Source organism: Nothobranchius furzeri, chromosome 5 (assembly GCF_043380555.1).
Source record: "Nothobranchius furzeri strain GRZ-AD chromosome 5, NfurGRZ-RIMD1, whole genome shotgun sequence".
Lineage (NCBI taxonomy): Eukaryota > Metazoa > Chordata > Actinopteri > Cyprinodontiformes > Nothobranchiidae > Nothobranchius > Nothobranchius furzeri.
The window spans coordinates 72,716,211-72,741,122 of record NC_091745.1 but is presented as its reverse complement, the minus strand read 5'-3'; the positions used below and the strand labels follow the sequence as shown (position 1 = coordinate 72,741,122).

General features: G+C 42.3%; 1 protein-coding gene and 1 pseudogene across 1 annotated transcript; one reads left to right on the top strand and one right to left on the bottom strand.

The window, feature by feature from the left end:
- Window positions 1-8,696: 8,696 nt before the first annotated feature.
- On the bottom strand, window positions 8,697-14,555 carry rps19 (ribosomal protein S19). Its single transcript, XM_015950122.3, has 6 exons — window positions 14,481-14,555; window positions 13,134-13,204; window positions 12,566-12,666; window positions 12,299-12,482; window positions 9,673-9,727; window positions 8,697-8,748 (listed from the first exon to the last, which is right to left on the bottom strand). The coding sequence occupies exons 2-6, from the start codon at window positions 13,202-13,204 to the stop codon at window positions 8,719-8,721; spliced, it is 441 nt and encodes a 146-aa protein (XP_015805608.1). The 5' UTR covers window positions 14,481-14,555; the 3' UTR covers window positions 8,697-8,718.
- A 6,819-nt stretch (window positions 14,556-21,374) lies between these two features.
- On the top strand, window positions 21,375-23,953 carry LOC129163449 (adenosine receptor A1-like; annotated as a pseudogene).
- Window positions 23,954-24,912: the final 959 nt, after the last annotated feature.

The window sequence follows — 24,912 nt, the reverse complement described above, 5'->3', positions numbered from 1 at the left end:
AAAACAAAAGTTGAGAATTGATATTTGCTGAAGTTTTCTGTGCTCTTGATTACTTTCTGTCTTTGTATCAAACAATAGGAGCTTCAAACTTCTCTGGTTTTTTGTTTATTTAGAATTTATTTGTTTCTCACAGTCTTTCTTTTTATTTTTATTGAGGATTATTTTTTTCTGGGAAGGTGCTGCAACTCACAAAATTATGTACTCTCCTTTGAGGCACTTGTTTACACTTTAATAAATGAAGTTTTCACAAAATCATTCTTTTATCTCTGGCGCCCCCAATTCTTTTCTTTCTGACCACTGCTTGCCCACATGTGCAAAAGAAACAAAAAAAAAAAAAAAAAACCCGTAAACGTCTGGCTCATCTGCATGCAGAGCACCTTATTCCAGCTGTGAACGGAGGATTGAAATGGAAATGGAGAGGACAGAGAGAAGAAATGCTCCTCTAACACACACACTGCCTTCTTGCCGGCACACCAGCTGGGCAGGGAGAGAAAGGCGAACCGGGGCGGGCGAGTGATGCACAGAAATTTGGTAAACGGAGTTAGACTGCAACAACGTCAGAAGATGTGGTCCTCATAGAAGAGATGAAATCTTGGGCACAAGTTTGAGAAAGCTGACCCAATGTTGCATAAAACCAGATCAGGACTGACTCAAAGTTTCTCACAAAGACACAAAGGTGCCCCTGATGCACAGAAGGTCTTAATGACCGAGACGAGGTTCACGTGAACAAACTCAGACTGGCTTGAGTGACCAGAGCTCGAACCCAAACTGCTGAACTATTGTGACTTTGAATCGATGTTCTGATAAACCTGCAAGATCCCCACTGTTTATTCATAAAGCAGTCCAAACATCGATAAATTCATCAGAATATATTACTGACAGTCTGACTGCCTCCGCTCCAGTTCAGGTCTTTTATTAAAACAGGCAGGACACAAGACTGGTCCTCCTCACATTACAATCCCAATATTGAAATGAACTTCATCTAACACACACTTTTCAAATGTCAAGGCCCTGCCAGTTTGTTACATTGCTATTCATGAGATTCCTGAGTCCCCGTGCGACAGAGGCGCAGCGCGTTGACCTCAGCTGGAGCAGCCAGATGGGAGGAAAGGAGGGTGATGATGGTGAGTGAGAGGGTGGAATAACGGTATAATAGAGTGAAGAAGAAGGGGGAAAAAAGAAATAATGTGACAGAGAAAATGAGAGAGAGAAACCAGGAGGAGCATTTCTATATCAGGGCACAGAAAGGCTTACATGGCAAGTGATTTCCATTTCGGTGAGGCCCCGAGGCTAGTGCACAGCGTTAGCTAAAAGTTGTACCAGAACCTCTGCCACAGCAAGATCCACAGCAAAATTGAACGTACTTGCAGAAGACAGGTGCTGGTAGTGCATCCGGGTTTGGAAGGTGTGAAAAATACAACCACTACAGTTGTTGTCAGCAGTTAATTGCAGCTTTTACTTTCACTCGATTCTGTTCTGCAGAGAAAAGGCAGCGGATGTTGTCCTACTTGGTAAATAAACAGTAAAGCTAAATATTGTGTGTGATTGGAAAAAAAAACTTTTTATCCTCAGCCGTTCTAAACCGTTTAATGATGTAACGGTACGGTAAATGGTGAAAGGTTTTGCAGGAAATACATTGTGAGCATGAAGCTAACAGTTCTGGTGGCTTTTATTTTGGTAAACACAGTTTAAGCCACAAAGTAACGCATTACATACATTTTCTCAGACATAAAATGCCAAGAAACACGAGAAACGCTTCATTTTATCTTCAGTACACGCCGCGAGTTTGGACACACTTTCTCATTCAATGTGTTTTCACTATTTTCACGTCCGTTTACATTGATTCTCGCTGAAGGCATCAAAACTATGAATGAACACATGTGGAATTGAAAAAGGTGAAATAAGTAAAACATGTTTTATATTCTATTTTCTTCTAAATAGCCACCCTTTGCTCTGCTTTCCACACTTTTGATGAGCTTCAAGAGGTGGTCACCTGAAATGGGTTCCAACAGTCTAAGGAGGTCCCAGAGGTGTTTAGCACTTGTTGGCCCATTTGTAAATGGTCATGCAAATAAAGAAAACACATTGAATGACTGCTGAATAGCTGCAGGAAGCAAGGAGATTTAAGAGAAAGTAACAAAAAAGGAGGAAATGATGGACAGGAAAAAACATGGAGCTCAGAAAATATGTGGACATGATGAAATTTGTTCAGGTGGAGAGGAGGCGGCATCAGACTCAACGTTCAGTGTGAAGCTGACAGGAGCAGCACGCAACAGGAACACAAAAACCTGAAATTAGATCCTTAACCTCTCCAACAAACACACACACCTGAACCCGGGGGTCATGAGTCATATTTAGATGCTTAAGCCAACGTCGTGCAATCGTGAGTCATCTAGTGCTGAAATAAACCGGAGATCACTAGTTTATCACACTAGCTGAACACATGGAGGTCACCCATGAAGGCAGTTGGCCGGAGGACATCTGAAATGTACCAGTTTTAAGTAACGGCTTAGAAACTTGACTCAAGACTTAGGCCCTGTCCACACGTAGCCGGGGATCTGCCAAAACGTAGATATTTTACTACGTTTTGGCCTTTCATCCACACGAAAACAGATATTTTTCACATGAAAACGGATCTTTTTAAAAACTCCGGCCAAAGTGAAGATCTGCGTTTTCTCCGTTTTGGGTGTCTGCGTGTGGACAGACATAACCGGAGTTTTAAGGTCCGCAACGTCACTTTCCGCGACAAAAAATGCTGACATCACGTGTGCGACCTGTGTTTACACTAGCCGACAGCATGGATGCCCTCAGAGCTGCGCTCGCTTTATCAATTGTCCAAGCGCTGTTTGCTTGTTTGTTTTTGCAAGCGGAATTACTGCTCCTTGCGGAAGACCACAGACGAAGGACGAGGTTAAGAACGGGGGAAGTACTGCCGCCTACAGGTCTGGCATGTCCTTAACAACGTATTTATCCAGGTACGTGTGGACAGAGTTTTTTTTAAAACGAGGTGGTGTGGATGCAAGTTTTTGGAGGGGCGGATATTCGTTTTTTTTTTTTAAACGGCTATGTGTGGACTAGGCCTTAATGAGGACCAACTGTGTCCTCCATCTAATCAGCCATCGCTGTAACCGTGGTGATGTTCCCCCTTTGCAGTGGTTTCACATAAATATTCTCAAATGGACTAAAACTGCTCACAATTAGATTGATGTAAAACAAAAGGCTCCACTAAAAGATTCCCAATGTGTAGCAACTCCGCTCTAAGCACCAGTCTCTCCTCACATGAGCCACTTGTTGGCAAGATTCTGCAAACTCAACCGAGCTGAAGAGGAAGCATGCGAGGGAAAACAAAGAAGCCTTTATGTTCGAGTCTGATTGGGATCATGGGCTTTAAAATGATCAGATGGAGCACTGAAACATACAGACAGGGATCTAAATGTTTGTGCCCACTAAAGCTGTTGAAAATATAGAAACTGTCAAAAGGCACTGCATAAAAAAAACAGCAGGAGACAACTAATAAGAATCACACGTCGCGTTTGAATTGTAGTTCAACAAAATAAGTAAAACTAATAAAAAGTTCCAGGACAATATTTATGAAAAACTCACCTTTTGCATCATATTGAGTTGCCATACAAGTCTCTTCTTCTTCTTTAAACACTCCAAACCTGAAAAAACATCCATGTTTTCTGTTTGGTTTTAGGAAATATGTCCCTGAAACAAGCTGTTTAAAAAGGTCCATGTTTGTGATGTCACAAATGGAGAAATTAGAATAAATTACATCTTACGTGCAAAACAGAGTTGCTGTTAGAGGAGCAGCGACTCTCCTCCAAGCCCCTCCTTGATATCAGAGCTTCTCGGCTTATAGCAGCCTGAGCGGGGGATGGGTGGGCGTGGCCAGCTCCAGCATGTTTTCTTAAAGTGACAGACCCCTGAAACGGTTCATTCTGGAAGGTATGGTAAATGTTAAGAATAAAACTGCAGAAACAAATTTTTGCTACAGAGATTTTGTACAAGGGACTTTGTAAACGTGTTTTTATCGATCATAGAACTATTATAACTTAAGAAAAGAAATCATGTTTCCTTTCAACACGACAGGCCTGAGCAAAGAAAAGAATGGCAGGGGGAATTCATGAAAGGCATTTAGTGGTAGACTCAAGATAAAGAATTGGTATAAAAAATAATAATAATAGAAGGTATGAGATTAGGGATGTGGACAGACTTTTCCCCTCGACTTAAAGATACATTTTCAAAGCTTCGTGTTACGGACTTCACATAACCCCAGCAGCAGCTGACATCACTCCGGTCTTGTTTTTATTGTACAATTTATGCGTAGCTTCAGATGTTCCTTCGGAACATTTTGTCAAAATTGGGAAGTCTCTTTGAGACGCAGCCAATTATTCGCCGCTGCATTGAGCTTGAGCATAATTCCTAGCAAGGGAAGATGTTTGAGCATCAGTCTCCTCTAAACGTCATCAAACCATCCCAGTAACCGGAGCATCAGACATGGTGGCTTTTGTTCAAGCTTAGGAATGTTTTCACAGCAACAAGACCTGTCGGAGCTGCGGGTGAGACATGGGAGGTTCTAGATGATCGGTCTGAGGAGCTGTTTTGTGGGCTGAGTTCTTACAAGGATTATCCATTTTCTGACACTTGCTTGGCACTTCTTTGAACACTAGCCATCTCTCCCCCAGATAGAGAAATGATGAAGTGTGGCGCAAAAAAAAAACCAGCCCAGACACAATCTCTTCAATCCCAGCATGCAACAGTGTCCACTACCTCCAGTGAGGTGTCACTCTTTTGTTCAGCTTTGAAAAAAGCGCAGGCCACGAATAATCAAACATGACAATTTTAAAACGGACATTTTTGTGCACAAGTGTGGTCAGAGTAGAAATTACTGCTACACACACACACACACACACACAGAGTGTAATTGAGACAGCTCGGCTGGCTTTTGTGGACAGCATCTGCTCCGAGCACCATCATCCTCTCTTTGTACCCCACCCTCTGTGACAGGTGGGTGGGGGGGGTGGGGATTCAGAATCCCCAGCTAAGGAACCACACTCTGAAGTCCCTGACACATGGTTGTTTTTTTGTTTTTTTTTTTTGCCTACACACACACGATCGTATACACACACCTGCTGCGAGGCCGTGCAGCAGTGCCCTATGGTGCCAGGCAGACGGAGCGGCACGCTGCGTGTTTACACCACCTGCTCTGAGGCCACAACACAAGGATGATGGATTAGAGCCGAAAGCACAACGATGAACAGCAACACATACAGCAGACAGATGTACATAAAACACACGCTAAAGGAAAGCCCAAACACATCCATCAGCTGCTCACACCTTCAGAAGATCAGTGTGACCCTGACTTCTGGTCTGCAGGTCTTTTCTGAAAGGCTTGACCTTTTGGCCTCATTCTAATATCTATAAGCGTGGAACACCACATGTGGCCTTTAGGCAGTTTTTCAATAATATACTGGATTTAAAGGGAACATTTAATGCAAAATTCATGTTTTGCATCCTCTTGGGCTACGTTGTACGTCTATACTGCCTCTATAAACAATCCAAACATGAAAAAAAACCTAATAATTTTTAGTCAGCGTTTGGTTTTGGGAATTATGCACCTAAAACAGGCAGTTGGAAAAGGTATCCATTTGTGACATCACAAACGGGAAAATTAGAATAGAACCACTTCTTAATGAAGGAGAGCTGCTGACGGAGGAGCAGCGGCTCTACTCCGAGTCCCTCCCAGACGTCTGAGCTTCTCAGCTTACAGCGGCCGGAGTGGGGGCTGGGTGGGCGTGGCCAGCTCCAGTTTGTTTATTTAAAGTGATAGAGCCCCAAAATGGCTCATTCTGGAAGGTACTGAATATCACAAGAATAAAACTGCTACATTTGTTTTATGTAAGAGACATTTTGCAAATAAATAAATAAAACCTCCACAAACATGTCTTATCAACCACAGCACTATTGTTCCTTTTATGATCAAACAAAAAAAGTAGTCAATTGTCGGATTAACTTTTGTCTAAATGAACGACACCAAAACTACAGAATTAAATCTAAACACGAGATCATTGTTTTGATAAGAAACAGGAAAGTTTATGGAACAACAGGAAGCAACGTTCTCAATAGAGTTAAATCCATCTGGGCCAGTTTTCCCAGCTCCAATGACTCAGTGTGACAGGACTCTGGGAATGCTGGGAAACTTTCTGGAGAATGTCATGTCTTCTGAGGAAAACACGCCACAGGGCATGAAGCTGTAGGTTGACAGTGTGTGTAGGCTGCCCCCTGATACTGGTTCTATTTGCAGAGACTTGTGCAGCAGTGAGACATTTCTGAGTTATCTACTGTTCCCAGTCACGAGGTGAGAGGCAGGTCTGCATCCTCTTGGTGTGATCACGATGAGCTGCCAAAGACCTGCGAGTGAGATGGTGCAGCCTCCCCCATCCAGACACAACCAACGACTCCAGTGTGCATTTGTTAAATGTGGTAACTGCTTGACAGCACGGTGAATCCTGCAGAAAATTACTCCGCATTAAAGTTTACTGTCAAATTTGGCTGGAGCTAAAAGTGCACAAAGGGAAAGGCAAATCACTAAATGTGAATTAAAAATACAAACGTAGAGACGTGTCTGACACGACAGATTCCACACATTTCTGTCTACCACTCAAGGACATGCTGCTGCTTCTCTAGTCTAAATTACAGGGTAGAAGAGAAAAGGCTGGATCGTAAAGGGGGAAGAAGCAATGATGGGTTCAGGTGTTTAACAACAGCTGTTCTTCAACTAAAAACAGCAGGAGTGGGAGGACGGACGGCTGAGAGACGGGGATAAAAGAATCAGAGCTAGGTGCATAGAAAGAGCATTTCTAGGGAGAGATGTGCAGATTAATTGGAGACTATTGTGACTGACAAAGGAAGGATGGCTGTAGGCAGTCCAGTGGGGAGGCAGTGTGTGTGTACTGTACACACACACACACACACAGCAGCTGACAAACCGGGAAGCACAGTAAAACTAACAAATATACAGTCACTCTCAAAGAAAAACCTCTGTGCAGCAGTTTAGGATTTTACTGAGTTTACACGTGAACACCGGCCACCGCTAGATATTAAAATATGCAGTTTTCACTTAGTAGTATAGGAAAATGTTTTAGTTAAAGCGTTTTCCCTTCCACTGGCACCCAGTTTGAGATGCATTTTAATTATAATCAACACCAAAAGGATATTTTAAACTAAATAAATCCTAATTAAGAGTTTAGACGTACAAGGAGATGCCTTATTAGCCCAGTTTGAAACCTACAAAGGCATCATCAGACATCTGACTCCAGGAGCATGCACCATGAATCCCATAGTATAGGCTTTGGCACCCTCTGCAGGATTTTACAGTGGATCTCTGCCTGGCTACATCTGTAATGTTGTGTGATCAGTCAACTCTCAGCAGTCTGATCAAACTGAACTCGTTAGATTTTATTCATCTCTTAAGAACTATGATCTGCTTTGTTCATTTACTTAAACTTTGGCTCTATCGTACCAACTATCAACTTGTGCTTTGCATAATTACAAATCTTAAAATTGACCCACAAAAACGTTAACACCATCAAATATTTCCATCTGTAGGTGGCGCTGTGGCCACCCATGCTGCTTATGAAGGTGATCACCTAGCTTTCATTTCAAACATTCATCCTTGAAGATGTGCAGGAAACAGACACTTAAAGAGCAAGTCACCACCAAATCACTTTTTTTTTGCTGATAAACTAAATAAAGGAGTGTCTAATCATGCCACAGACACGTGTAGTCAATAATTTGGCAGTTCAGTGCATCTTGGTTAAAATTCAAATATTCTGCCTAAAACTGTCAGTGTTGCGCCGTCGTCAGGGAAAAATTCTGCACTGTATTTGAATTTAAATCTGCCACCGCTATTGGCTAAGAGGTATGCTATGATGTCATCTGGTATATTATGATGTTATAATGCCATTGTGAGTCTGTGTGTGTGTATTTGTTAGCGGCTCCGCCCTCTCGGTCTGCCAAGCAGCTCTTTAGAGCAAGTCACCCCCTACAATAAACTTACTCCACTCCCACTTCATGTTTGAAAAATGCAACAAATGCTGTTGCCTAGCAGACCGAGGGTGGAGCCACTAACAAATACACACACTCACGACATTGTGACATCATAATGTACCAGTTTACATCATAGCATACCTCTTAGCCAATAGCGGTGGCAGATTTAAATTCAAATGTAGTGAAGAGTTTTTACCTGACAACGGCACAACACTGACAGTTTCAGGCAGAAAATTTAAATTTTACCTAAAATGCACTAAAGTGCAAAACTATTGACTACACGTGTCTGCAGCACGATTAGACACGCATTTATATAGTTTATCAGAAAAAAATTGATTTGGGGGTGACTTGCTCTTTAAAGGTGTTACCAGTGCCAGGGTGGTTTCTTCCTCTGACGAGGTTTTGACTCATTGATGAAACAGCCCACTGACACTACTCCATCTTTGTAGTTTTTAACCCAAGCTGGGAATCGGCTCACTAGGTCATTCAGATCGGATCATTTGGCTTTTCGTTTAATTTTTTGCCAAGACATTTAATCAATACCCCGAGACAGAGCAGGAACCAGTGGCTACAATATAATTCAGGCTATTTAACATTTATACATTATTATAGGACCCTCCCCATAAAAAAGCAACCACACAACATTCAGTTTCTCCAAAATGTTTATTAAACAGATTTCTTGTTGGCAGCTGCAACCTGTAGAAGACAAAACAAAAACTAGTTATGCCCCGACACACCCGCCATTCTGGTCTCTAGTTTAGTGTTCTACTTCTATCTTTATTTTTCTATTGTTCAAAAAAAAATAAAAAATAAAACATTCGTGCATGTTGGTGGAAGTTTTTACAACGTAAAAAAGAATCCTCTAACACCAACACGTGGGTAAATCAGAAGGGTTTAGGGATGTTGGGAGGCAGGGCCAGCCCAGGTCTGCTCATTAGCATGTACTCGAGCCATACGGCAGACCCGCGAAGCATGAAATTCCCTCCTTATGTTTGCCCCCCTCTACCCTCGGCTCATCACAACACCGTTCCTCTCCGTTTCTGACAAGGACCGCCTGTGTTAGCTTCAGGAAGGGTAGAAACGTCCAGTTGCATGGCACACACGATGTATAATTTACTGGCAGATGAAAATTTGCCGAAGGACAAGTGCCCCCAGAAAAGTTTTGCATGTTAGGTGCTGCACCCCCCCAGTAGACGCGCTGTTGATCTGAAGTCAGGAATTGCATTCCTGGAATTATTACAGCAAAATGCTGCACTCGTGCAAAAATAAATAAATAAAAACAGCAGTACAACCATCTGAGTCACTGAAAAGAACCTTTAAAAGTCAAGCTTCCGGTTGCGATGACATTAAAACAGCTGGGAAGCATAAAGCAGGAGCTTTTAATTTTAGCACCGCATCATACGGCGCTGCGACCGACTCGGGTCGGAGTGTAAAGCCAGTCAAGCTTTCATGAAATTTAGGAAAAAGCCAAATAATAACCAGAATATGATCTTTATAACCCGATTCATTTTCCTTAATAATCTCTTAGCCAAGTTACTATCAGAAGATTTATCATGGATAACATTACACACAAATGACAGTTTACACAGTTTTTACCAACTTTAAGACATAACTTCTCACCTGACCAGCAATTCTGTCCAGGTCTCTGGTGCCCTGGGAGGTCAGTCTTCGCCCACTGGTGAAAGGAGGAAAATTACATTTAACACTCTTATATATACGCTTTAGCATGTGCAAACTCCTCATCAATTCTCCATCCATACAAGGTGAAAAGGTGAAGAAAAGCATGAGGGGAAACTCTTGATTTGAAGGTTAATGTATAATTGAATGCATTTCTTGCCTACTTTGAATTAATATAACTAAGCCAATCAATTTGCCCTGTTGTTACAAAGTCATTAGAGTTTAGCTGGAGGCTAATCTTTCAAGCGTATAGTTTCCACTCTACATCTTGGTCTTGCCAAGGTAAAATACATCAGCTTTAGTAGGAACAAGGATGAAAGCAGGCCTTCACCAGCATCTAGACACACCACTCCCACTCCACAAGGGAGAGGCACGCACGGACGGAGACTATTTGCCCTCATACTCCGTCTCTGGGGAGCGTTACAAAGCAATTCCCCGCCATGACAAGAGAGCGTAGCGCTGTTCTGTTGTACCCTGTCATGTCTCCGTCCAAGATGGTGTGTTTGTATTGTTTTTCAGTATTTAAGACTTTTAACACGGACAAATTTGTCCCTCATCCTCCTCTACCTCTTCATGCGCTCACCACCTCTAAACCCACATTTCCTGTCAACGCCGCTCACAAATAAAACGCTTTTCACTCCTCCTGTCGCGGGGAAATAAAACGTTATTCCGCTAGGTATTCTTCAAGCATTTCCGTGTCTGCCGATGGATATCCTCAGCTCTCATGTTTTTGAGCAAGAATGGCGGTGCTGCAGACGACAGCGGCATCCTGACCAATCAAAAGCTTGCGTTCTCCGCCTCGACGGACGGATGTTTAGAAAAGAGAGCTCGACTCCGTCTGTTCTTGCGAGGGCTCTCCAGCAGACTCGGAAGGACGGAGGAGGAATCCACTCAGGGATCGTTTTTTAGAATTTGATAAAAAAAATTCAGTAAAATCAGAAGTAAAAATGCTCTAAAAGTGTTCACGTTGTGAAGCCAACATACCAAATTGATTAGCTTCCGGCATCCACACGGCAACAAAATGTAAGACTTGTTAAAATAACCCTTCACCATTATACAACACGTCATCGAGTAAGGCCCCGTTACTGCAGCACAGCTTCGGTTCACAGAACAGACCATCTTTCATCACAGCTCAAACAATCAGAACATGAACAAAACAGAGGGGAAGTTAGCAACCAACACACCCTCAAAGCTAACAGGTGTGTGTGAAAAATGACGCAAGGATGCAAACGAAGCCTTAAGCCTGGTTTATGCTTCTCCGTCAGCTCCGCAAGGGACAGACTCGCACGGATTGACGGAAGCGTTTTGCTCTCTTACTTCTCCGTCTCCTGGAGAGTGTTGCAAAGCAATTCCCCGGCAGGACAGCAGAGGGCGTAGCGCTGTTCTCTGGTATCCTGTCATGTATCGGTCCAAGATCGTTTGTTTATATTGTGTTTTTGTGTAAATAAGAGACTTTTAACACGGACATATTTGTCTCTCATTCTCGCACCGCTTCATGCGCTCCCCACCTCTAAACCCACGTTTCCTGTCATTTCCATCCACAAATAAAACGCTTGCTGTGCATCTTTTCACTCCTCCAGTCACGGGAGGATTAAACGTTCATATTTTTAGAGTTTTTTCACGAGGTATTCTTCAAGCTTCTCCGTCTCTGCCGCTAGTTATCCTCGGCTCTCTTTGCAATGGCGGCGCTGTAAACAACAGCGGCGTCCTGACCAATCACAAGCTTGCGTAATCCGTCTCGTTCGACGGATGTTTAAATAAGTGGGCTCGACTCCGTACGTACTTGCGTGCCTGCCGGAGCCCTACGCAAGGACGGATAATGGCGTTGTGTGTTTCCGCACTGACGCAGACGGAGAAGCATAAATCAGGTTTTAATCAAAGCCAGCTGAGATAAAACAGATGACCTTACAGGAAAAGTAATAAACATAGAAGAACCGGTTGTTTTAAGGATCAGTGGGCTAAAGGCACAATTATATATAAGTGTTAAGATTTATTTTAGTTAAAACATCAATTTTCACAATAAACTCTCATACGAGGTGCTTCGTTTTCTCTATATTCTGTTAAACGAAAATATTTTGCTGTAATTTTGTGGAAATTTCTCAATATTCAGTCAAATTTGGCAAAGATTCATTTTGAATTGTTGAAAATAAGTTGATCCACCACCGATGGAACTTTACTTTGACAAGAACTTCAAACCTATCATAAATATTCAACAGGCCGGGGAAAAACATCTACAAGAACCAAAAACCCACAACCGAGAAAAACACAAGGACGTTGTCTTCAAACTTACTGAAACGAAAAACAGGAAATCTAGTAGAGCCGATTAGAAAACTGGTCACAACAAAACCTACTGGTTTACATTCTTATGAAAACATGGCTACGGTTTATTCAAATCCACCTCTGAGGCTCGCAGTATGAGAAATTTTGCTTCACAGAGTTTTGATTTATTCAAGACGAAGCACACATCCAGGTAAGTTCCCGCTAAAGCGCAGCACGGAAGACTTCCTGTGATCTAACTTTCCAAAATAAAACCTTTCTCCATCAGAATTCACAGAACAGCCTAACTCACCCGTTGGGGTCCTTCTCAATCATCTTGAGAAGTTCTAGGGCTTGGAGCACCTTGCGGGCCACGTTCTTTGATCCTACGCTGTAATGGGCCGGGCACACACCGTTCCTCTTGCGGCCGCCGTAGATCTTGGTCATGGAGCCAACACCAGCGCCACCTCGGAGATATAGGTGGCGAACTGTGGATGCTGTGGAAGAGTTTAGGTTGTCATTAAGGAGCCTGTTAACAGTCATGATCGTTTTTACTTCCTGAACCAACATTTGGACCTACCAGCTCTGATATAGAACCAGTTCTCATCACTGGGAGCCAGCTCCTTGTGCTTACCCAGCTTTACAAGGTCTACCCAGTCGGGAACCTTCAGCTTCCCTGACCTGAAGAGAAGGCATTAGCATTTACAAGACTCAGTATGCTCACACTGATGTCACGTTCTATGTTATTAGTTCAACAGCATTAATTAGGTTATGCACACTGGAAATAAAAGGGGACAAAATGATCAGCAAAAAACAAATTTCCTCCCTAAAAAGACAACTTTCATAAATGGTTCTAAATTATATCTGATGACTTAAAATTCTCAGTTTGCTCAGCTATTTAAAATTTAACCCAACTAACTGATCAAAATGTAACAAATAACTAAATTAATAGCAAACACCAAATTTCCCTTTATCAGACGGACATTAACCATGTCAGCTTAGATTCCAAAAACTCCAAGAATGGTACATAGCCGACATGAGTAGCATCTATGGTTGTCACTCTCACCCCACCAGGACAACAAACCAGAATAAAAAAAAAATGCATTCAATAGTTTCAGTTTATAAAAGGATGTAGCACAAATACTGACTTCTTCAGGAAAGCTGCAAGGGCCCGGACAAACTCCTGCTGGTTGACGTCTTTCACTGTAACACCAGGCATCTACACGCGTAAACAGCACATTTACAATTAGACAGTAGATTATTTTTGTCACATAAGCCACTTCAAAACTGAATTACTAGGAAAAGTACGCCTAGCAACTAAATACTTGCACATGCCAATTAATTACACAAGATATTGGTTAAAAAATGTACTAAATGATTACTAAAATGGTATGCAAAGACATAAGCATAACTACCGGTATGTAGGCGATTAGTCTTTGTAATGTGTGACAGTGAATAAAACGGTATGTTTCACATAATCACATCGAGCTAGTGATGAAAAAGGGTAGATTAAACCAGCCAACATCTGGAAAAGGCTGCAGATGTCAATGACAAGCAAGCGCTCTCAAATCTACTCTATGGCATTGATAACGTTCACACCAAATGACGTAGCTCAGAAGTTTGAGCTCGTTTCTGGTAAAGCTCAATAGAATAGACTTTATTAACCCCACAGTGGGTAAATTCACTTGCTGTATCAGCACAAATAATTAGAGGAAAAAACAAGACGAGCGTGGGCAAACATGAGCAGTAGCCACGAGTGTTCGTTCATTCAGAAACATCTCAAAAGGAGAGTCCCCTTCAAAAACAAAATTAGGAAGCAGAGGTTAAGTCTCCACTTCATTTAATAAAAAAACGCAACGCCACCTGAATGACTGAGAACCTGCACTATAACATCTCAGTTAACTAATGAAGGCACGCGTGAACTCAACTGTGAACGCGAATTAACGCTTCATATTTAAGCTATTACAAAATAAAATAACAAAATGCCATACAAAATAGAAGATTGCCAGAAAACACCAGAATCTACTTGTTACAAAGGAATATTTGTCTCAATCAGAGATTTGTACCGGCACGTTAGCTCGGAATTAGCGTTGTGGCTAACTGCTGTGCTAGTCGATAAATTTCAAAGGAGAATCCTTATGAAACGTAACATCTATGCGCAGTCGAGAGTACAGTAAGTCAAATACCATAGCCGCTTTACTAACTAAACCTGGACATTTCAACGACAAACGCAATCCAAGCTACTACAACATTATATACGATAGCAGGCCCTAACGAGGCAGCATGGGGGCAGCCATTACTAACCGCCTTGCACCAGACGCTACATTGAAATTAAACACTTTGCTACTCCGAAACGCGTCTAAACAGTTATCGCAAAGCTCAACCACTCTGTCAGTCTGTACTTTATGTCCAGGCAGATTATGTTCAATAAGTAAATATATTAGTATTAACGCTTTTATTAATATAAAACACACGAAAGATACTTAGCACTTTACCTTGCTTCTGGACAGCGAAGGGAAAGAGGGCGGAACGGGGTTTCCAGCCCATGTTAAAACGGGCAAATCCTGTTTTTTCTCGCGAGAGCTTATTTTTTCTTCTTTCTGCTTCAAAGCCACATGATGACAGAAACTAAACGCTTACAGTTATTAAAAAATACTTTGATGCAATTCATATAGACTTTGTTTGGTGTTACAGATGTATCTGTAGAATAACGTTAATAAAGAAAACATGTTTGTTACTGATTTTGGAAGTAGACGAGAATTAATTACCATGTTTCAAGGGTTTTACGGTAGCCTAATTTACATTATATATAAGTATTAGTTTATTAAAATAAATAAAAACAATAATAAGTATGATTCATGAAGTAATATTTTCTTTTCTTTTATGAAATGTATGGAGACAAGAAAGGAAATACCAAATTAGCCTACCTGTTGTCTTATGACACTGTAACATTCAAACTGTTTGACTTTTTCCTTTTTGTCTAATTTCACTTGCAAATACATTTACACAACTTCTGTAACAGGAAAAACAACACATAGAAATGACAAAACAAATGAACGTTGTTTATTTGAACCTTGAAAACAATCCAATTTTAAAGCAACTTTGTACAGAATTATAACACTTTAATAATGACAACTGCAAACGTAACTTTTAAAATAAAATGTCTAGAACAAATACAATAAAATAAACGTTAATAAAGTTATTGCCCCAATGGGGATGAAATTTTCAATCTTTAAAATCAAATAATTAAATAATGCTAAACTAACTTTAAGTGTCCTCTATTGTGCAAAATCCACTTTTTGGAGCTTCTTGTTATAATGTTATTTTCTCATGAAAAACTGGCATTTTTTGACTTCACGCATACCTTTTTTATTCTTAGCTGCAGCTTCCGTCCAGTTCTGCTAAGCCACTGCAGTCAGATGGATGGTGCATGATTATGTCATCATATCTCTCTATCTGTGTTGAATCCGGATATCTCCTCCTTGATGTGGAGGAACAGCAGGTCTACTCCGAGCCCCTCCCAAATGACCGAGCTTCTCACCCTATCTCTAAGGGAGAGCCCAGCCACTCTTCGGAGAAAACTCATTTCGGCCGCTTGTATCCGCGATCTCGTTCTTTCGGTCACTACCCAAAGCTCATGACCATAGGTGAGGGTAGGAACGTAGATCGACCGGTAAATCGAGAGCTTCGCCTTCTGACTCAGCTCTCTCTTCACCACGACAGACCGGTACAACGCCCGCATCACTGCAGATGCAGCACCAATCCGCATCCATCTCACGCTCCAGTTTTCCCTCACTCGTGAACAAGACCCCGAGATACTTAAACTAGACCCCGAGATACTTAAACTCCTCCACTTGGGATAAGACCTCATCCCTGACCCGGAGAAGGCATCCCACCCTTTTCCGAATCAAGACCGTGGTCTCAGATTTAGTGGAGCTGATGCTCATCCCAGCTGCTTCACACTCAGCTGCGAACTGCTCCAGCGACAGCTCAAGATCACGTTCTGATGAAGCCAACAGGACCACACCATCTTCAAAAAGCAGAGACTTGATCCTCAGGCCACCAAAATGGATGCCCTCCACACCTTGGCTGCACCTAGAAATCCTGTCCATAAAGGTTATGAACAGAATCGGTGACAAAGGGCAGCCTTGGCGGAGTCCAATAAATCAATTTGAATGTAATATCAGACTTTAATACCAATTACATGCAATCTGCTACTGGCCAACCTTAAAGGAATTAAAATCGAGACATTACAGATTTGGTTGCCACATTTATGCCTAAAATAAAGTCACACAGAAACAAATAATAGATTTTCACCCGGATTATTCCTCCTGCTCACCTCACAGCCTGAGCTGGCACTTTTAAACAAACACACTCTGCACGTATTATAAAATGCATCATGGTTTTGGTGGCTTGGATCATTTCTTTGCTTCATTTCTCTTGTTGACGTTTTATTTTTATTTTTTTGTAAAGTGCACCACTCTTGAATCAGGTCAGCGTGGCCACGCCACTGGCAGACGGCTGGAGAATCATTTGTGCATACATATGAACTTGGCTGAATATAATCTTAGACAATAACGCCTCGACCCTCCTGTTCAGTGAAGCTCGTTTGCATGTGATTAAAGTATAACGATTGTGAGAACAGAAAAATCGCGGCAGCGTCGCGCTTTGTGGTCATTAAAGTTTGGTATTATTCTCCAGTTGCAGTCTAAAATCACAGCATAAAGGAAAATGTACTGTTTATCAAGGCTAGACAAGTTTCTGCGTACTGGTCTCGTATTAATAAAATGTTCGAGGAATTCGAACGTTTAGACCAGGGGTGTCAATTATGCGGCCCGCGGGCCGGATCCGGTCCGCAAGCGGGTTAAATCCGGCCCACGAGTTGGTTGTGTAACCTTTATTTTCATACTTTACAATGTAGAGTGAAAATAAATGTATCATTGTGAGCAAGTTTTCTCTGTAATGAGTATAAATAAAACAAAGCTGCGCTCAAGGCTCACACAAGAACTTGAATCACATCCTGAAGTTGGCCGCCACTCAGGATGTGACTTCTGATGTTGATGTGCTGGTGAAAGCTAAAAGATGTAAAGTAAAATGAGTCAAATATACTTTAAGTGCTGCATGAAACTGATCTTGCCATGTGATCTGTAAGCTCTTTGAATCACTAAGGAATGTTTTTTTTATTTGTTGATTTATTTTTTTTTTCTTTTCAAATTTTCAAGTACACTTCAGGTGTTGTACTTGTACTACACTGTCCTCAGGCTCCAACCTTGTTTTATATTGATTGTATTAAAACAAAGAAAACAATCTGAAGTTTTTTTTAAATTTACCGGTCCGGCCCACTTGGGACTAGATTTCCCTCAATGTGGCCCCTGAGCTAAAATGAGTTTGACACCCCTGGTTTAGACGGAGCCTTTAAACCCGACAGTCTTTCATATCTCTGTTCATTAATCACACGGAATGGATACATACTCCATCAAAAACCCCATTAAGTTAAGAGCTGTATCTTATTTCCTCCATCCTGCTAAAATTGGACGAATTTGGAAAAAGCACACCAGTCATTTAAGAGAGATGTATTTGTGTGTGTGTGTGTGTGTGTGTTAAGCCGTGTTTCTCTGTGTGTCTATGCTCCAGCATTAGCATATTTCTCTGGATGGCAGAGGTGATGTTGCCCTTTGCACATCTTAGATAGAAAGGGCAGCCGTGCTCCAACATTGACACAATTGATATGTTTGCCGAGACAGGAGAGAGACAGAAGGCGGGTTGATAAGCAGAGGTTTATGAATGAGGTTTATTCTGTCAGCGGGGTAAGGGTGAGAGGGAGCGACAAAGATCCTGAGGGGGAATACGTTAAAAGAAAAGGAGAAAGTCCAGCCACAAAGGCGAAAGCAGAGCTTTGTATAATCTGTCGTCACGAGGTCTCGCAACAGGTAACGGTGTGTCTTTTTCTCTGATTTCCTACCTTTTCAGCTCCTTCTAACTGGCTGTGACATTCCTGAAAGGTTTGACCTCTTTCCTTCAACAAGACTGATTGATTCATTAAGGAAATTAAGGACACTTTGTGTGTCTGACCAACAATTTGAATTGAAAACTCTCACAAGGTGGATTTAACTCCGTTAATTACTTTAGTGAATCAATTTAGCCGAGGCCGTTCGAGTAGTGAGTGCGGAGACAACTGTGTAAAGTACTGCGTGAAGTGTTGTAGAGGTTATTTCAGCCAGTCGGGATTTTTAAGTGACGACTAACGCTAAATGTTTCCAAAAGGTCAAACTAATTACACGGAATGGACGGGTGCCATACGGTGGCTGTTATTTCAATAATCATCCACCCTGCTTGATGTGGACCTATTGTTTGAAAATGCTCTAAAATTAGCTGCCAATCATTTCTGAATGCTGCAAATCACCGGTGAGAGTGTGCTGGCGTATGCCTGGGCCTATTTGTGTCTGAGCGGGTCTAAGTGAATAACACATGGTGGGTCACAGCAAGGGGAGAGGCGAGAAAGCCAGAAGAGCGATGAGTGTTAACAGTGTGTTGTCACCCGGCGTGCTGCATGTTGTTCTGCGTTTGCACGGCGCTCACATTCTCAGTGGGGAAGTGATGTCTGGCCTGACCGGTTCGCTCTCCAGGCACGTTTTCAGCTTTTCAATATCTACAAAATAAAGAAAAAAACTCAATTTTTTTGCTTTTTTCTCTACTGAAAAAACAAAATTCCACCACTTTCTCAGTCCACTCTCTAAAAAAATGTTTGTTAAATGTTGGAAACATTTCACTCTGCACCTCTCTGCTCAAAATGTCACTCCTGTCCTATTTATAAATACTGTTCTCTTCATGCTTTCTGTTTGACTTATGCACGGGCAGCAAGGACGTAATTTTCACTTTAGAAGTGGGGGGGACACGGGGGGGGGGGTATCTTTACAATATGTTCTAATGGGAAACAGGCTTCAACACAAATGGTTGCTTTCGGCTTGGTCCTAGAGCTCAACCAGTGTCAATTTAATATAGCGTAATATTGTTTTTGTATGGTAAAAAGTGCAGGGGTCAAAACTTGACTTTGGAAAAAGTGGGGGGGACATGTCTCTCCCCCCCCCCCCCCCCCCCCCAAAATTACGTCCATGACGGGCAGGTTTAGTAAAAATCCTCTGTAGGAACACGGGACCCTAACTCCTCCTGTCCAACAGGCGTGTCACATAGTAGACACGTCATTTTACCTGCAGTCTCCCTTCCAACTGGGAGTGTTTCAGACGCAGAACCAGCAAAAGCGTTCCACGCTGCTGATCCTGCGAGGTCACAAAATACCAGATTTGCAACGCAGTGTGTGATTTCAGAGGTTCACACGATAACAAGCAAAGAGAAAGGCAGCTGCATGTATGTGGTTTATTTTCTGTTCTGTTTCCCTTGCTTACGGAGGTTTCACAGGAAATGATGTATGTTTTGTAGGCAACTGGAAATCTGCTTGTGACTTTTATTTTGAAAGTTTCCAGATGTTTTACGCTCGTTTCGTGTTGACTTCATGCCCGAACTGTAGAGTTTGACGTGTTCTGATCAGTGTTGGGCAAGTTACTTCAAAACTGTAATGCATTATTTATGACTTGTTACTCTCATTTTAAAGTAATTCATTACATTACAATATTACTGATTTTAAAATGTAAGGCATTACACTACCTTTGCATTACTTTAAGTTACTTTCACCAAAACAACTTCAATATGAATCTGGTCATGTGACGCTCAGTGAGCTCATGGCATATATGTGGAAGGAGATGTGGTGTCTGAGCTAGGATTGCTGTTAAAAACAGTCAGATATAATAACAGTGCTTTAAAATGATTGTTTACTAAATAAAAGCAACAACAATCTGTACTCTCAGCACGCTGCCATCTTAGATTATCTGAGCAGGGAGTGAGGTAGTGGGGGCTCCAAGCCTATATTTGCCTTGGTCCCCAAATGCCTTGATACGGCCCTGGATGTGGGACTGACTTCTGGGGTGATCTGATTCTATCACTAGTATAAATATTAAATGCTTATATATTATTGCTTTTCACTGGTAAATATGTGTATTGGGGATAAATCTACCTACTTTTTTTTCTTTTCAAGCACTTTGTTTTGTTTTCTTGATTTTTATTTGAATAATTTCCAGCCCTTCCTCTAACCTTCCTGCATGCTGCATGTTTTCTCCGTCTTCCAGAAAAACTGTTTCCTAGATTTACTTTCTAACTAATCAGCCAAAGGGATCTACCGAATGCAAAAAAATAAAATGAAAAAGCTTCATATGCGCTGCATCAGCAACGAGTTGAAATCACCGGGGCACAGATTATGAACTCAGCTGAAAAGTACATGAAGTACCAGAGAATATGGGCGGATATAAACGATCGCAAACAAATTACTTTGTTTTGGTGGAGCGATTTTGTGAATATAACAGCGGCCGCGTGCAGGACACAGCTGGAGTATTTGAGCCATTACCGCTGCATCCTCTCTGCTCATAGAATGCCCACAAAGCTGAGTCCATAAATGACGTCATATATGTGGATACTGGATCTTTTTTCAGGCTTCCCGCAATTTGAATTTTTAGGAAACCCACATCTTGATTCTGAGTTAAAAAATGCGTTGTAATTACCGCATTACTGACAATTGTACCGAGTAAATATTACCATTTTATTTCCTTGTAATGCCTTACATTACCACATTACAGCAAAAAGCAATACATTACAGTAATTAATTACTTTTGTACCGCGTTACTCCCAACACTGGTTCTGAAAACGTGGAGCGTAAAAACATCCCTATCTCATGTCTCACCAGACGTGACACGGCTGCAAAGCCGCCATTGTAGTGGATGGGTTTCTTTGTACCGGCAGCGAAGCGTAACAAGTTGGATGTGTCCCAGAAGAACAAGAACGCATTTCTCACTGTGCTATGCTTCCAAAACATGCAAAACTCTGCATCTCAGGTCAGGCCAGACAGGAAATCAAACACGGAAGCAGTAGAAAACATCCGGAAACTTTCAAAATAAAAGTCACATGCAGATTTCTAGTTTTCTAGTAAAAAACATACCTCCTTTCCTGTGAAACCTCTGTAACCGAGGCAAACAGAACAGAAGAAAAACCACAACATTTTTTGGATACATGCAGCCTTCTTTCTCGTTGCTTGGTATCGTGTGAACTTCTGAAATCATGCAGGGTCCTAGAATTATGTGATTTTGAGACCTTGTGGGATGCTTTTGCTCCCAGTTTTGCATCGGAAATACTCTTGGTTGGAAGGAACCTGCTCTATTATGCCACATGCCGCTTTTGCATCTGGTGGAAAAGAGGGGATAGACCTGAAATGTTAGCATTACATCCTGCCAGGGGTAAGGCACCCTTCCACTATAACAGCAGCAAATTGCTGCAAAGTATATTTCACAGCCATTTTGCTATCCATACACATTCGGTGGAAAGTAACGGTAACGGCATATTGGGAATTAACCAGGCACCCAGAAAAGCAACCATTTATCCTTTTTCTTTTATTTATTATCTCTTGGTCTTCTTCAGCAACAATCTAAACCAGTTTTTCTGTATTTTTACCAGATATGGAGTTTGTTTGGCTCTACTCCCTTTGCCAGTGCACTTTGTCGGTTTGTGTGATCGTAGTCAGCGTGAGGTTGTGCATGGTGGTCAGCGGCAGCAGGCCTGTGACGGACGCCCGAGGTGGAACTCAGAGTGCCAAGATCCAACTTGGGAACATCTCGTGCTGCCTGCGGTTGTGCCTGGGCTATGTGGGGGCTGTAGGTGGAGCGCTGGGAGTCCCAGTGGCTGTGTTGCTCAACCTGCGAACACCCCAGTGTCTCTACACCTGCATAACCCTTGTATGTTGCCCCTTGCTGATCAGACAGTTTACCATGTTCCTGTTAATGATACTGACGCTGGACACACACCTGCAGCACCACTTGGCCGACAGGTAAGTCAATCAAACCCAGATAAATTAGTTCAGGTGCATTACATTCCTCTCCTGCAGCTGCACATGCAAAACTGCTAATGAGCAGAACTTTCTCTGAAAGGAATGCAGCCCTCATTACAATGCACCTGTGCTTGCTTTGGTAAGCCCAAGCGCCTGCCAAGAAAGAGCCCCGCTAGGTGTGGAAAAGCGTCAAATAGTAAAAAGGGTCCAGACGATTACAAATGACATGAAGTCTCTTCAAAATGAAAGAATATCTTAAAGGTGCATTTGGCACCTCGGTGTTCTCTTGTACATGCGTGGGGAAGGTGAATGTGTGGGTAGCAAGAAAACCAAAACCCTCAGGCCGGCTTTCAGGAATAAGTAAGGAAAATCAGTGTAAGTGAAGAAGAAATAAGAAATAAATAGCATGTCAAGAAGCACTGCTGTATGGAATTCTTACATCAGAAAACCGTTTTTCATCATGTTCTGCTAATAGCAGAGAAACGTTGAGTTACTGCGACACTATTGGGACTATATTTTATGTGAAAATTAAATCTAAGCAGCTTTTTTCACATACAGGCACTGACTTATGTAGGAAATTTACTTTGTGACACGACTCCTTTCTTAGTGGCCTAGTGATAGAGTGTCCGCCCTGAGACTGGGAGATCAGGGGTTCGATTCCTGGTCGGGTCATACCAACGACTTTGAAAAAATGGGACCCAATGCCTCCCTGCTTGACACTCAGCATTAAGGGGTTGGATTGGGGGGTTAAACCACCAAATGGTTCCCGAGCGCGGCTGTGTCTGCAGCTCACCGCTCCCTCAGGGGATGGGTCAAATGCGGAGAACAAATTTCGCACACACACCTGTGTGTGTGACAACTAATGGGACTGTAACTTTAACTTTTTGACTGTCTTCAGGAAATGTTGCAAAAAAACACTCTAGACATGAAACGTACTAGATGTTATTTTAGGTGACACCATAAAGTCTCATTTTCTGCACAAAGATACTTTTGTTTGTTCATTTTTGGAAATAAAATGTATTTTCTTAAGTATTTCTACTATTTTGTAGTTTGACAGCAGTTTACTACTAATAGGAACGTTACGGTCAGCTGAAAGTTTGGTTCTTTAGCCTGAACTTGAGTGCATCCTCAATATTACCTCCAAACTCACCTGTGTCTGTGTCTGGCAGGTACTCTGCAGTGGTGACCCGGAGAAGAGCCCTGTGTGTGGTCTTGTTGTGCTGGGTGGGCTCGGTTCTGTCCTCCTTTGCACAGTTCATTGGCACAGATGTCCTCAGCACCTGGAAGAATGGAGGTACTGGTCCAGGCACATCTGGCCATGAGATAGATGGCAACTGGACAACCTCTCTACCCCGTCTCACCTCTGCTCCAATCCCCAAGTACCGACAAGATCGCAAGGTCATTGGGAAGAACCTTCCGTATGGAGGCTTTTTGTCAAAGTTCTACGTGGAGGACATGCGAAACTTCACCTACGCAGAGATCCACAGCAGCCACTGGGGCGTATGCGCAACAGACACAATTCTCAGTCCCCAGTTTCTTGTCTACGTGCACGGGATTACGGTGGTTTTTCTGCCTCTGCTTTTCTTACTGGTCGTTTTCTTCGATCTGCTGTGCTGGTCCGCTTCGTAGCCCTGTCCATCTCTCTTTTAGTTCTGCTTTGCCTGCCACTTTACATCATTGAGGCTCTTTTGCTTTTCACCCCTGAAACTCATTTACCTGCTTGGGCTCACGCCGTGGCCATGTTCCTCTTTCAGCTGTACAGTCTTGTGCCCCAGATCCTCTTTACGCCTCCAAGGAAACGAGTGGGAGAAGAACGGGCATCCTTCCCTCTTGCTGTTTCCAACTTCAAAGTGGCAGTAGCCCATGCCGGAGGAAAATCTGTCCGCCTGGCACTGCGTGAGGCGGTGCAGTCAGCTCCGTGGTCCTCGGCCAAACACTCTCTTAAAGCCAAAGTGTGCCCAGAGGTCTAAATTTCTTTGTAAGGTAAACAATGTGCATTTTATTCTTTCAAAATTTGCACATTTTCAAACATTCAGAATGAATAAATAATCAGAGGACAAATCTTTGTGCATACATTCAAATGTAAATGACTAGTTGACTGGAAAATTACAGAAACATCCTTGGTTTTTTTCGGGTTTCATATCCAATCAGCAACACCGTGTGATGGTTTGTTTACTTGCAAATGAAACGTTCAGCCAATTATTAGAGCTCCTAGCAAATGTCAGAGAGAAGATGAAGTCTCTAGATGGTGACGATATCTTGATCAAAGATGTCTGCTTTCATTGACCGCTCTTCCTATGGGTTTTCTGCTGAGCTTCTTTTAAATCTCCACTAAGCTAACCGGCAGCAACGTAGATGCATGTGTGACATGGTTTAATTAAACATCCATTAATAACACAGTCCAGAGAGAATCCGCCTTTGCAAAGGAAGCATAATTAACCTGGTTGTGACACGATCTTTATGGCTGTTTTGACTTTACGTGTGAATGCAACGTGACGCTCTGCTGAAATTAAAAAACGAGTCTTGCTCACAATAATTGGATTCTTCATCTTGGACCATGTTGGTGTTAAGAAATCACTGAGGGAGAGAAATGGATAAATTTCCTTCTGCAAAGAACAAGAGCATGAAAGTCAATATGTCTTTTGTGTTTCCACTATTATAGACTCTCAAACTTTAGAAGACTTTCTAATGATCTCCCCCCACCCCCCCCACCCCCCAACCCGGCGTGGCCTACTTCTCATACCCTGGTCTTGCTCTCCATCGTATTCCTACAAACGTTTTGTGGTTTATGAGACTGTTTTTTGGTCATTACAAAAAGCCCTGACTCACACAGTATTGATGAAGCAATCCGGTTAAAGGGAGACAAGGCCGTTTTGGCAAGTTTTTAGCACCCCCTAGTGTTTGTTTAGTAGAACCAAAAGCAAAACCTATCTCCTCGCTGTGCGTTTGTCTTTTTAACATCTTAATCTAAGAGCAGAAATGTCTCCCCAGCCTTCCTTAGT

Excerpts from the sequence above, each read along its gene's own strand:
- rps19 (XM_015950122.3), bottom strand. The coding sequence starts at position 13,204 with ATGCCTGGTGTTACAGTGAAAGACGTCAACCAGCAGGAGTTTGTCCGG. Across the intron at positions 12,483-12,565 it reads CTGGTTCTATATCAGAGCTG|CATCCACAGTTCGCCACCTA; the intron begins GTAGGTCCAAAT and ends ACTCTTCCACAG. Across the intron at positions 9,728-12,298 it reads ATTGAGAAGGACCCCAACGG|TGGGCGAAGACTGACCTCCC; the intron begins GTGAGTTAGGCT and ends TCCTTTCACCAG.